The sequence below is a fragment of the Dromaius novaehollandiae genome, chromosome 4 (genome assembly GCF_036370855.1).
Source record: "Dromaius novaehollandiae isolate bDroNov1 chromosome 4, bDroNov1.hap1, whole genome shotgun sequence".
NCBI classification, from domain to species: Eukaryota; Metazoa; Chordata; class Aves; order Casuariiformes; family Dromaiidae; genus Dromaius; species Dromaius novaehollandiae.
In genome coordinates, this window is record NC_088101.1 from 73,726,666 (window position 1) to 73,738,119 (window position 11,454).

At 37.7% G+C, this 11,454-nt stretch overlaps 1 protein-coding gene across 1 annotated transcript; it reads right to left on the reverse strand.

The window, feature by feature from the left end:
* Positions 1-1,597: 1,597 nt before the first annotated feature.
* On the reverse strand, positions 1,598-11,454 carry TMEM128 (transmembrane protein 128). Its single transcript, XM_064511437.1, has 5 exons — positions 11,110-11,454; positions 9,731-9,872; positions 6,377-6,538; positions 4,701-4,809; positions 1,598-3,346 (listed from the first exon to the last, which is right to left on the reverse strand). The coding sequence occupies exons 1-4, from the start codon at positions 11,234-11,236 to the stop codon at positions 4,710-4,712; spliced, it is 531 nt and encodes a 176-aa protein (XP_064367507.1). The 5' UTR covers positions 11,237-11,454; the 3' UTR covers positions 1,598-3,346; positions 4,701-4,709.

Consider the following 11,454-nt stretch of genomic DNA (forward strand, 5'->3'; position numbering starts at 1 on the left):
TATTTATTCCTTTTCCACATTTATATACACATTTTTTTTTAATTGTGCAACTGTAACATATGGTAGTTAGATACTGACATATCCAAGTCTCAAGATTTGGAGGACCAGCTGATTGTCTATAGGGGCTGAGAGGATTATCTCTCAGTGTAAAACACTTGATATTTTAAATGGTATTTTGTTTGGGTATAAACTGAAGGAAGAAAGGTCATAATTCTCTTATTGCTAGATATTCAGATACCTAACAATAGCTTGGAGGCCAAATACGAAGACAGACCGGTCCCTGCTCCGGCCAGGCAGGTCTAACATTTTTACTTTTTATCTCTTTGTAGCATATCAAATATCCAAAGCATTGGGGGTTTTTTTGTTTGTTTTTCAAAACAGTGCATGGCCCATGTCTCATCACAGCTCATGAAGTTAAGCCACCAATTCAACTACATATAAAAAAGGGAAGGAATGAAAGGACAGTACCTATTTTACCCCATTTACCCTGGCAAAACTTAGAGGTTTTAAGCTTTTTCCCATCTGGAGCCAGAAATAAGTAAGAGTGTTTTCCCCCAAGTATTAAAAGACATGTCTGAATATGACCCGTAAGAACAGTATAAAATAAAAGGGACATAATTAGATAAATAAATAAGGCCTCACCACCTTTAGCTCAGAACTATATCCATCATTTTCTGAAGCTTATGGAAATGCCAAGTTCTACCTATTTTTACTTTTGTAAATGTAACCTTTAATAAACAGCTGAGGAAGTTGCTTTAATCTTATCAGCTACTTACAGAAGCTCTGTACATAACTCTTACTGTCTGGACATTTATTTCTATTTTATTTTAAGATGATTCTAGAGTATTCCTTCATGCCTGTGAAGAAAAGCTCTCTGGTGCTGGCACTCTATACATTCTCATTGTCAAATGAATTTAATGTAAATGGATACAGAAAACACCTATGGTGGTCTGAAGCCAGCCAATATACTCAAGCTTTGGTAAAAGGAGGGATTTTGACCATCTAACTACTGTTTTCAGGAAACTATTAAGATATCTTTTTCTAATGTCTCCCCCTAAGTTCTTGATTTGGTGGGAAGGGAAAACACTGAAAGCAAGGAATACATAGAACTGGAGCTAGCAGCAACATTTTGCCAGGCCAAATCAGGAGGCTGCTAATTACAGCAAACACTGTTTTAAACTCTTACCAGATTCAATACTACTTGCTTTTGAGCGTATTAGTAGATGAGTATTGCATTGATTATTCATACCTTTTACTGCAAGACTCTGCAGGACTTTTGTACTGTGGACGTATCTACCTGGGATTTTCTGAAAAAAACATCAAAGTAGCCAGAGGGGAAATACTTCTCCTAAGTCACACAGAATGACATTACACCTTAAATAACAAACCCAGCTGAGAGGTCATGAAAGACAAACATATTCCAAGTCAAAGTGTAATATTTAAAATTTACATGAACATCTATTTCATAGACAAGCATACTGATGCTCTGAGAGTCCCCAGGAACAGTGTAATTAGACGGTTAAACAATTAAGTACTGAAAAATAATTGATAACTTTCATACAAAGTTTAAGATGCCCAGAAGAATAAATCTGAAAAATCATGTAGTAAAGAGTAACTTTAATTGAAGAGTACAAGGCAACTTAAATTACCTACAGCATTTATATAGTCGATAAACACAAATACAGTGATAATTACCTCCCTGAGCAAAAGCACATTTAAATACAATAAACAAAAGTTACTCAAATATACATGCTTATGCAGATGTAAAATTGTCTGAATTTGTTAAAAGATGAAGACCAGAAGATAAGCAATTTGCTCCTTCAAGATCAGAAGTACAACTACTTTTTCAAAAACTCAAATATTAAATAGATCAATCTGTTAATTTACTCTACAAGCTAGTATAGCAACAGCAGTGCTAGACATTTTATTTTGGTTTGACCAGATGAGTATTGAGGATGAATATGAGGATTTTCTCCTCTACACTGGACAAAAGTTGCTGTCAGTACACAATGAAACAACAGCAGCTTAAGATACCTTGTTCATTATCGAACATTTCTTGTAGTGCGTGTTCAGCAATGGTGTGAATTCAAAGTCAGAATTAAGAACATAGTCTCCTCTTACAGTCCAGACTTCAAGCAACAGTCACAAGCAGTAATATTTAACAAGTTTCAGTCCCCACATTCTACACTCTTGCATCTTCCAAAATGCATAGGTTTGAAAATATTTAATACAATGCTCCATATAAAATGATCTAGTGACTAGATGCTGTCCAGGTTTCCAGATACTTAAATGTCTCAACCAAGGTAAAAAACAAACAATGTTATTTTAATTTTCCAGCTGTGTTTGGCTAATGGCATTTAACTTAATATTAGCCTCTCTATTACTGAGGAAGAAAAATGGCAACTTCATTAACAGGCACTGTTAAGAATGAGAAGTTAATTTACAGAAGAAAAACATCCTGAATACTGGAAAATAGTGCATATATCAAAAGAATTTGTTTTGTGCTCTTAGTTTCTTGTGTAGTGTGACAACTGTTTGTTATATTGCTGGTCATTCACAGCTTGATCATCCATCTTTGGCTGCAGACAAACCACATCAGCAAAACTGTAATCCATTTATTTCACTGATGGCACTATCAAATTAACAATGGTGTAAACTTCAACCAGTTTTCCAGGCCCTTACTCAGATCCAATCTTTTTTCCCCAGCACTAGTAGATCTGAAATCAAGAAACTAGGAAATAAAATATTTCCTACATGGTAACACAGATAACATTACAAGTTTAATAGATCAAGAAATGTCTACGTGTCATCTATTAATAAGTTTACAAGTGCGTATGCAGTTTCCAAATAGCAACAGTTAAGCTGTCAACTCAAATATAGTATTAAAAGCCCACAACACTGGAACTTAAACATCAATTATTTCCAAATCAATAGACCTGCTTTGAGCAGGAAGCTGTACTAGGTGACCTCTGGAGGTCCCTTCCAACCTAAATGATTCCATGATTCTAAGATTTTTCAGCAAATAGGACTTAACACTTTACAACTGACTTATTACCCATCTGCTTAATAAGAAAATAGAAATAAAAGCTTTACAAAGCAGTGATGAAAAGCTTTGTGTTACTAAGAGATGTAAAACCTATCTACCCTTCTGTTCTTTGCTAGTCAGTTGCTTCTTCCCAGCCACTGGCTGAACCAGGATTATTTCTAAATGATTTTTAAATCAGGTAGTCTTTATAGTATCAGTTATAGCAAACAAACGGTATTAGAAACTGTATCAAAAGACCGGAATGTGATTTAAGTGACATTCACTTTGCAGGATAACAGCTATGCAAGTCCTCACATGAAGCTGAAAGAAAAAAAAAATCCAACTTTAAAATACAGTAAGGATAGCTTTATTCTCTCTACATACTGATGGTATGTTGTACTAATTTGATACTGATTAGTTAGATGACTTTGCATCACCAAGTGCAGTGAACAATTTGCTGTATAACAGCATTCACTGGTTTGTTCACGTAGAAAAATTGAATGTTTTCATAAGGTTCAGCTGTTCAGGACATTTGTAATTCATTTTTACTTCCTACTTTCTAGGTCCACCTAAGTATAATTTAATGCAGAATTGTTGTTTTAGTCTGTTAATATGATTACGGCTCTAACAGACCACAACGCATCCTCTCCCCATCTCCTTCCAGTGCTCAGCAGAATGTACCTAATGGCAGAAGGAACAAACATGAACTGAAGAAGTTTGCATTAGCAAGTGTGACTCAAACTCCTATAATGCAGTAAAGAGGTTCTGAAGGAAGTATAGTATTTTTCAGGAGGCCATAGCTGTTGTCAGAGTATAATCCAAGTTAATTGCCTCCTTAAAAAAGTAGGCTTCTTGATGTATAGGAATTAGGAAAATATATATGTCTATAACTTCAGTTGGTTTATGCAAATAAAAGCTGTGTCCCAGCTATTAAATATTTTTTGGCTACAGCTCTGGCACTACAAGAAGCGACACTCAAAAAAATGCAGCCTTCCTTCTTGCTGCATTCTTACAAATGCTGGATAGACTTCTTCACTGGAAAGGATTTGTGATGGCAAGAGAAAATCAGTTGGCTTCCCTACATTTCTCCCGAAAAAGAAGAACAACAAGCAAGCTCTGCTGAAGCATTCACCTCACTGGATAACCCAGACATCTGTGATATAGAGGATGCCCCTTACTGTATTGGCTGAACTGTCTTTGATGTTTTGGTTATTAAGCTTTTTAATTTTACAGGATTCTAACAAAAGGTGTGAGAACCCCTCCACAACAGGTCAGTTATTAAGGATGAATTTTTCAAGCAAACAAAACATCTGTTTTCCCCTAAAGCGGCTGTTTTTCAGGAAGACCCAAGAACTTCTCATATGCAACAGCCTTCTCCCCTTTACTATCAGATCAAGCAACTTCTCTGAGAAGTTTTTCCAGTTTGGGCAAACCTGCAGATACTTGGCCCAAACTCTCCAAAGCCACTGATTCTCACTAGTACCTTCTTTTCATAACCCAGAAGAGAATCTTAGGGAAAAATAAAAAGGGTATTCTTCCCCTTAAGATACTTGCATATTGTCCAGTAACTCCAAAAGCATACACAAAACACAAAGGAATCCTTAAATTGTTTGTCTAACAAAGCAGTTCATGCAACAATATGTTTATGTGCCTAAATAATTCAACAGATGTTTACCTGAAGGACTTATCCCAGGAGTGACACAAGCATCACAACACCCATAAACTGAGTGAAGAGCAACAAAGGTGTGATAAATGACCAGACAGGCCATAGGGCAATGTTGAAACTGGGAATGAAAGCAAGAAGTTTTAGGTAAGTTCTGTTGTTATATTACAGAAATAATACCAATCACACAAAGAAAACCTGGCACAAGAGGAAATGAGACTTAACTGACAGCCCGGAAAAATGCCTGTTTCTTTATGACTTGAAAGAAATAATAAACTGGTGCTACTTTTGGGTTAACTGGTAGCTTGGTTTACTACTTATTTACTGATGACTCATCCTTGAACTTCAATAGCTGAGGATTTTACATTGAGCAAGTCCACTCAGTCCCTTCAGGGGTAAAGATACCTTTTTACTTTCAGAATCTCTGTGTATGCAGCATCTGAAAACAAAGCACTCTCGACTGTTCCATGGACATGCATGGCACCAGAGATGAGCCTTCATTTGTACTTCCAGCTAAGGAGATTTGAGAACAAGCTAACTGAACAGAAAGGGGAGGGGGGGATGACAAACATTTTTATGACTGGATTAGAAAGATTATGAATCTGACTGATTCTAAACTATAGGGACCATTATCTTCTTCAGTCTTCCTTTTGTTCCTAGCATTGCAAAAAATAGGCTAAAGATCATGAACTGGTGTTGTTCAGATATAACAGCTAAACTTAAAAGAACTAGCTTTCATTTAGAAGGCAAATGCATATATTTACACACATACACACACAATTTTTTTTATATCTTTTTATTTTTACTCACGTGCATATTTGCTCAACCCTAATTCCTATCTTTGTATGAAGAAAATAGCTCTTACTAAAAGCACCATTATCTGACAAGATACAACCCCTTAAAACACACATAAGAATAGTTAAAATATAAATTTCAGTATATGTTTTCTATTTGTAGATTGGGTTTGATAGTGAAGAACTCTGTATAAGGTACCAATCTGGCATAATGTCCCCACCTAGAAAATACACTCTCTTCTTAATTTGTAAACTTAACAAACAGTGGAAGAGATAAGCAATTTACACTAACAAATCTAAGGAATTCTGTTTCCCAAAAATTTTCAAGACAGAAAAGATCAAGTACATTTAAAAGTGCACTTAATATACAGTTTCAAATGTTACAGACCTCTGGCCAAATTTGTCATCTTTCCAACAGTTACAGAGAGTTCACTGTCATATTAAACAGTGCATCAACAACAAACAAATACTGTTTCAGTACACTGGGGTTTTTGTTTTTAATGCTGATTTGATGTTTGTTTCCTACCTGAATGAGCTACTGATGGCCTGATTTGTCATAAAAACCCTCTTTAAAAAGACATACAGACAGACCTACCACTCTTGCCAGCAGAATAATATATAACTCCACAGTCAGTCTCATTTACTTAAAAGGGACTATTACTGAAAAGACATGCAGACACCCATACATACAAACATTAAAGGTGATAAAAAACTAGTCTCATGGATGAATGTTGAAAGTGGAAGAAATTATGGATGCTAAGTAGAACTCATATGGTCACCAGTATGTTCAGCAAAATTACAAAAATTACACTTTTTATAAAAACGAGCCCATTAACATAGTTGGACTTGCATAGATTTAGCAAAAGTTTGTATATCCACAGTATTCTAACTTACCATATTGCTGCTGCAATAAAGGTAGTTGTTGTGATGGGTATCAGTACTGGGTACTGTGCATCATAGTCCTCAATTCCACAATACCACTCAAGATATATTATGCAGTAAAAAGCAACAGATAAACATGCAGCCAATAAACAAATGCCAGAGGCAAACCACCAACTGTGGGGAGAAAAAAGCATCAGTAAGCACCATCGCATTTCAGTTTGCATATTAATCTTCATTCTACTTTAAAAACAGAAGAAGAAATACCTGTTAATTCTACAGGTTGTCCTAAAGCTGCTGGAAGTTTTTTCTTAAATTGCTTTTGCAAAATATGTACTTTTGTCTTTCTAAAGATGTCTAATATGCATAACTACTGACGTTTAATTTCATAATGCATTGTCCTTGTCATTTATTTCTCCTCAAATACATTAGAAATACAGTGCAACAGACCTTGTCAGTAATTTACTATACTACCATACTAAAAATAGTTTGTCAGTAATTAAATAAACTAGGCTCTACTGCAACTATGTTTCGCAGTATAACTTAGACCTGACTGACTTTTGTGCAACAGAAATATTGTAGAAGGCTTTTAATAAGCTTTCAAGTTTATGAACTCTCAGATTTAACAGATTAGCAGAATGGAACATCTTCTTTATAGCCGCTGAAGAAAATAGTATGGAAATCCAAGATTGCAAACCCAGAATCAATATAGCATAGGGTATGTGATTATTTAGGAAGCCACACATTTGAGCCTACTTGAGGACAGACTTCCAGAGTAGGATGGGAAAGACAGCTTGGCAGGGAAGATGCACTTAAATACAATCTCAAACATACAGGAATGTATATTTAGCAATTAAAAAAAAAAAGAAAGTGAATTCTTGTTACTGCAGTTTGATGACTAAAATACAGAGGGTCATCAAGGTGCTGTGTACTCCAAATAACATTTGCTCTGGTACAGTGCAATAAATAGCTTATGCTATTTTGATACCTGGATACTACCAACTGAAACACCTGCATTAAGAAAGTAGCTACCATTGTCTATCTAAATAACAACGGAGGAGGACAGGATCCTTCAGAAAGCAGCTGAAGACACCCAGAATCTCCATCACACCCTGGAGACACTAGTTTCTATCCACAGACAAATGGATGTAGGATGTATCTAGACCATGTCTGGAACATCAGTTCCAGGGAATCTCAGCACAGAGCGAGGCCATGTTTAGTTTCTACATACTGATACAACAATGACAGCAAGGCAGTATTTGAGAGAGTTCAGAAAGCACCATCAGGTGAAAATATCTGAAAATATTTGAGATCCACCAATCCCATTGAAACTAAATCCACAGAAGTTATTTCACTCATCTTTCACTGGTCTGCTCAAAGAAGCCTAGAAATCTTCTAGAGAAGTTAACTTCATTTTGATGTTTAGATTTCAGCTTTTTTTTTGATAAAAATAAAACCAAAACTTCCACACTTTCAACAAAATAGGTAGAGATTTCTTCTACTTTGGTGTAAACTTAAAGGTACAATATTAAAACATTCTGTTGTTAAAACAAATTTTGCATGTACATAGATGGCTCAGCAGAGCCTACATAAAAAGCAAATTATATCAAGCAGGATTTCAAGAAACCTCAAGTATTGTATTTACTTAAAAATTAGGCTATTAATAACAACTTAAGCACTTGATAAAAAAATTATTACTGATTTCTACTTTTGTCTGTTGGCTGCATATGGGATTTGATTTGTGTGATTAGTAAATAAGAAAATCTGAATTTTCCTGTAACAAGTTATTAATATTATCCAATTTTGTACAGTAAACTCACGATTAAGTCCTACTAAGATGAAATTACTGGCTTTATTAAATATACATATTTAATTTCCACTTTTTTATTAAATATACATATTTAATTCCATATTTAATTTAATTTAAATAAATAACATCTCATGAGAAAAAGTTATCTTTGTTTCTTTCAGTGTTTCTACAGTTGATCTATTTCTTTCTCAGTATAGGATGCCCTGGATGAACGCAGTTTTCTAGATGGGGCCTTACCAGCATAGTACGGAAAACTGTATTTCACCTTGTACTTACAAAAACTTCTACTGCATATATTAAAAACATTGCTTTTTTTCCCCCAAGTAACAACTGGGTTGGTTGATACTGATATGTGGTCTGTTACAATTTCCACATTCTTTTCTATAGCACTGTCCTTACCCACTGTTCTCCATTTTGCATCTACATATTAGAGCTCTCCTCCTTAAGTGTATGCGCATCTGTCCCTACGGAATCTTAACTTTCTTCTACATACTATTTCTCCAGTTTGAGAAGTGATCTGAAATCCACTGATACTCATTTGAAATTAAATCCTGTCTTCCAAAGTGTTCATAGCCCTTCCCATCTCAGCATCATCTTCGAACCAAAGATGCATTCTCCCTAGTCTATCCTTCTATTTACGTGCATCATTTTGGAACACCATTACAAATCCATTCTCATGGTCATATCCCTTATACACACTACCCTGAATAGTCTGCTCTGCATACTGAATAGCTTAAGTCTACATACCTTTAGGTGGGAATTTTAAGATTTTCAGACATGTTTTGTGAACTAACCACAATTCAAGTGATTTCAGAAAGTGATAAGCTGAAGAAGAAACTTCATCTAAGATGTACAGTCCTAGAGTGTAAGACGCTTAACCCTTAGAGACAATTAATTTCCTGCTCTAAAAAGTCTCACTGAAATCATTAATGTAGTAGCAAAGCATGCGCCTACATATTTCTGTAATTGGTCTTCAAAAATACACAAAAGATCCAATAATGATTCTACACCTTGAGAAAACAGATGAAGTTCTGAGTTAATTGATTCAACTCACTGAAAATTGATGTTTCCTGTTCTGTAGAACAGTCATCAAAATAAATTAGAGACACAAAATTAAGAAGCTGCTATCTCACACTTAGGTGTTATTCTATAATTTTTATATTTAATGACATTTCTTTGCTCATCACATCTTCAGGAACACAACTCTGACTAGACAAGTTAGCAACTTCAAGCTGAAGGTATTATTTCTCTGTAGGACTTTAATTATTCCAGCATAGAGCTAGATATAATGCATTTTCTCCAACAGGTAAAGGAGGTTTGAGAGACTAAGATATCAAGAATAAATTCCAAGTTCTGTTTCCCAGCACTGTAGCCAAATGTGGCATCACAGGATTACCTTACGAAGTAGCCCCTCTGCAGAGCAAGACAACAACAAAACCCTCACTTCCTATTGTATATCTTGTTTATCCAAGATTTAAAACACAATGGTCAGACGGAACAATCTGAGTGCAATTGCAAGATGAACACACAACTTCTCTTTGTACGAAAAGGTACCTTACCTATCTGCTTGAATAGTTTCTTTAACAGTTTTAAAAAACTCGAAGTAATATGTCACAGCAATTGATGCCAAAATCCAGAATGCGGAGTGAATATTCAGTCTGGGTGGAGGCTTTCTTTTTTTCTCTGCAGCTGTAGACTCTTCTGTAAATAAGAACATAATTACATGACTAAAGCCAGTCATTAAGTGGAGTATGATTTTAGTTACATAAAACATGATGCTTAATGCTTTTAAATCATTTATCTTTAGAGATTATGATATTCAGCTTAATACACTTTGTATTAGAGAGGAAGTATTCTAAAATGCTCTGCACATTTCCTGAAATAAAACAGACTAAGCGAGGTACCTTTTGATGAAATGATAAGGCAGTAACAATCACACACACTTTGTTTGCGTACCCTTTTAGAAAATTAACAGCTGACTAGATTATGAAAGGGTTATTTAACCACTTAAGAACCTCCTATTGTTATTAAAGTGTTTCCATTAATCTGAAATATAAAAGGAAAGGTCTGTATCCCAATTACTGATTTATTTATATCCATTTTCATTAACTTTAATGTTTGCAAACTGATTTTTGGCATAAATCATTTTCCTATACAAAACTACTGCCACATCACAAGAGATTTTCAACTTTAGTTTCAGGAGCTAGATTGATTTGTGTGGTGTACCTGGAGCAGGTACACTAAAAATATGATTACACTGAAAAATATCTTTTGTTCTCACCATTTCACAGAAAGCCAGACAATGGCGCAAGCAGATGGGAAAGCATACTTTCTGCATGTGATAGCGACCAACTAACAAGCTGAATACTTCTATACAGTGTCAAAAAAACGAAAGGGAAGGCATATCTGTGGAAGTGTAGGTGTATTTGACGTTTCAGTGTTTAAACCTCCTTTATCACTAGAAGTTATCAGCAATTTGGGTAAGAACACGACAGTTCTCTGCCTTCAGCAATGTAACGTGTGTTAGTGCTCTGCCCCCTCGCATGTTATCCCTGGCTGAGCGTGGTAACAGCTCTGCTGAAGGCTACAGGTGTTCCTGAACTTTATTTATCTACATTTTGCTCTAGCAGAGCTGGGCTTTGGAGCACGTAAAGCACCTCCTTCCCAGCAGCAAGTCTTCTCGACAAGCCGCGTCTCTCCGGCAGAGCCTCCCCTCCCGCACCGGACGAGCTCTCCTGAGGGGACCCCCGCCCTGCTCCTCGAGGGCGGCCGCCGGCAGCCGCAGCCAGGCAGGCCGGGACCCACCCCCCCCGCCGCGGCCGCGCCTCACCGGGCCCGGCAGCGCGGGGGCCCCGCGCCCGCAAGCGCCTCGCTGCCGCACGGGGCTGCGCGCCCGGCCCCGCCCGCCGCTCTTCCCCCCACCGCCGGCACCACCCACCGGCCGTCCCGCCGCCGCCGCCGCCGAAGGGCGGCTGCAGCAGCGGCGGGTCCCGGGGCTCCGCGCCCGCCCGCAAGCAGCGCCGGAGCCTGGGGAGCGCGTCCCCGCCGCGCGGCGCGGCCTCCATCTTGGGCAGCTCCGGCAGTGACGCCAGGGCGGGGGCAGGAAGCGCGGCCCGCCCGCTGCCGTGGCGGCCGTTAGGGCCGTTGGGCGTCGGCAGCACGGCTGCGGGCACCTGCGCCGGGGCGGCGGGCAGGGGCTGTGGGGAGAGCGGCTGGAGCGGCGGTAGTAATGGCGAGCAGCGCCCGGTCTGGTGGGATCGCCCCTTTGAAAGGTAGATTGCAA

What these genes read in the sequence shown, in the direction of transcription:
- TMEM128 (XM_064511437.1), bottom strand. Translation starts at nt 11,236, where the DNA reads ATGGAGGCCGCGCCGCGCGGCGGGGACGCGCTCCCCAGGCTCCGGCGC. An exon ending in CGGCGGCGGCGGGACGGCCG is followed by an intron (nt 9,873 to 11,109) that starts GTGGGTGGTGCC and finishes TCTTATTTACAG; the next exon opens with AAGAGTCTACAGCTGCAGAG. An exon ending in TTTATTGCAGCAGCAATATG is followed by an intron (nt 4,810 to 6,376) that starts GTAAGTTAGAAT and finishes TTTCATTCCCAG; the next exon opens with TTTCAACATTGCCCTATGGC.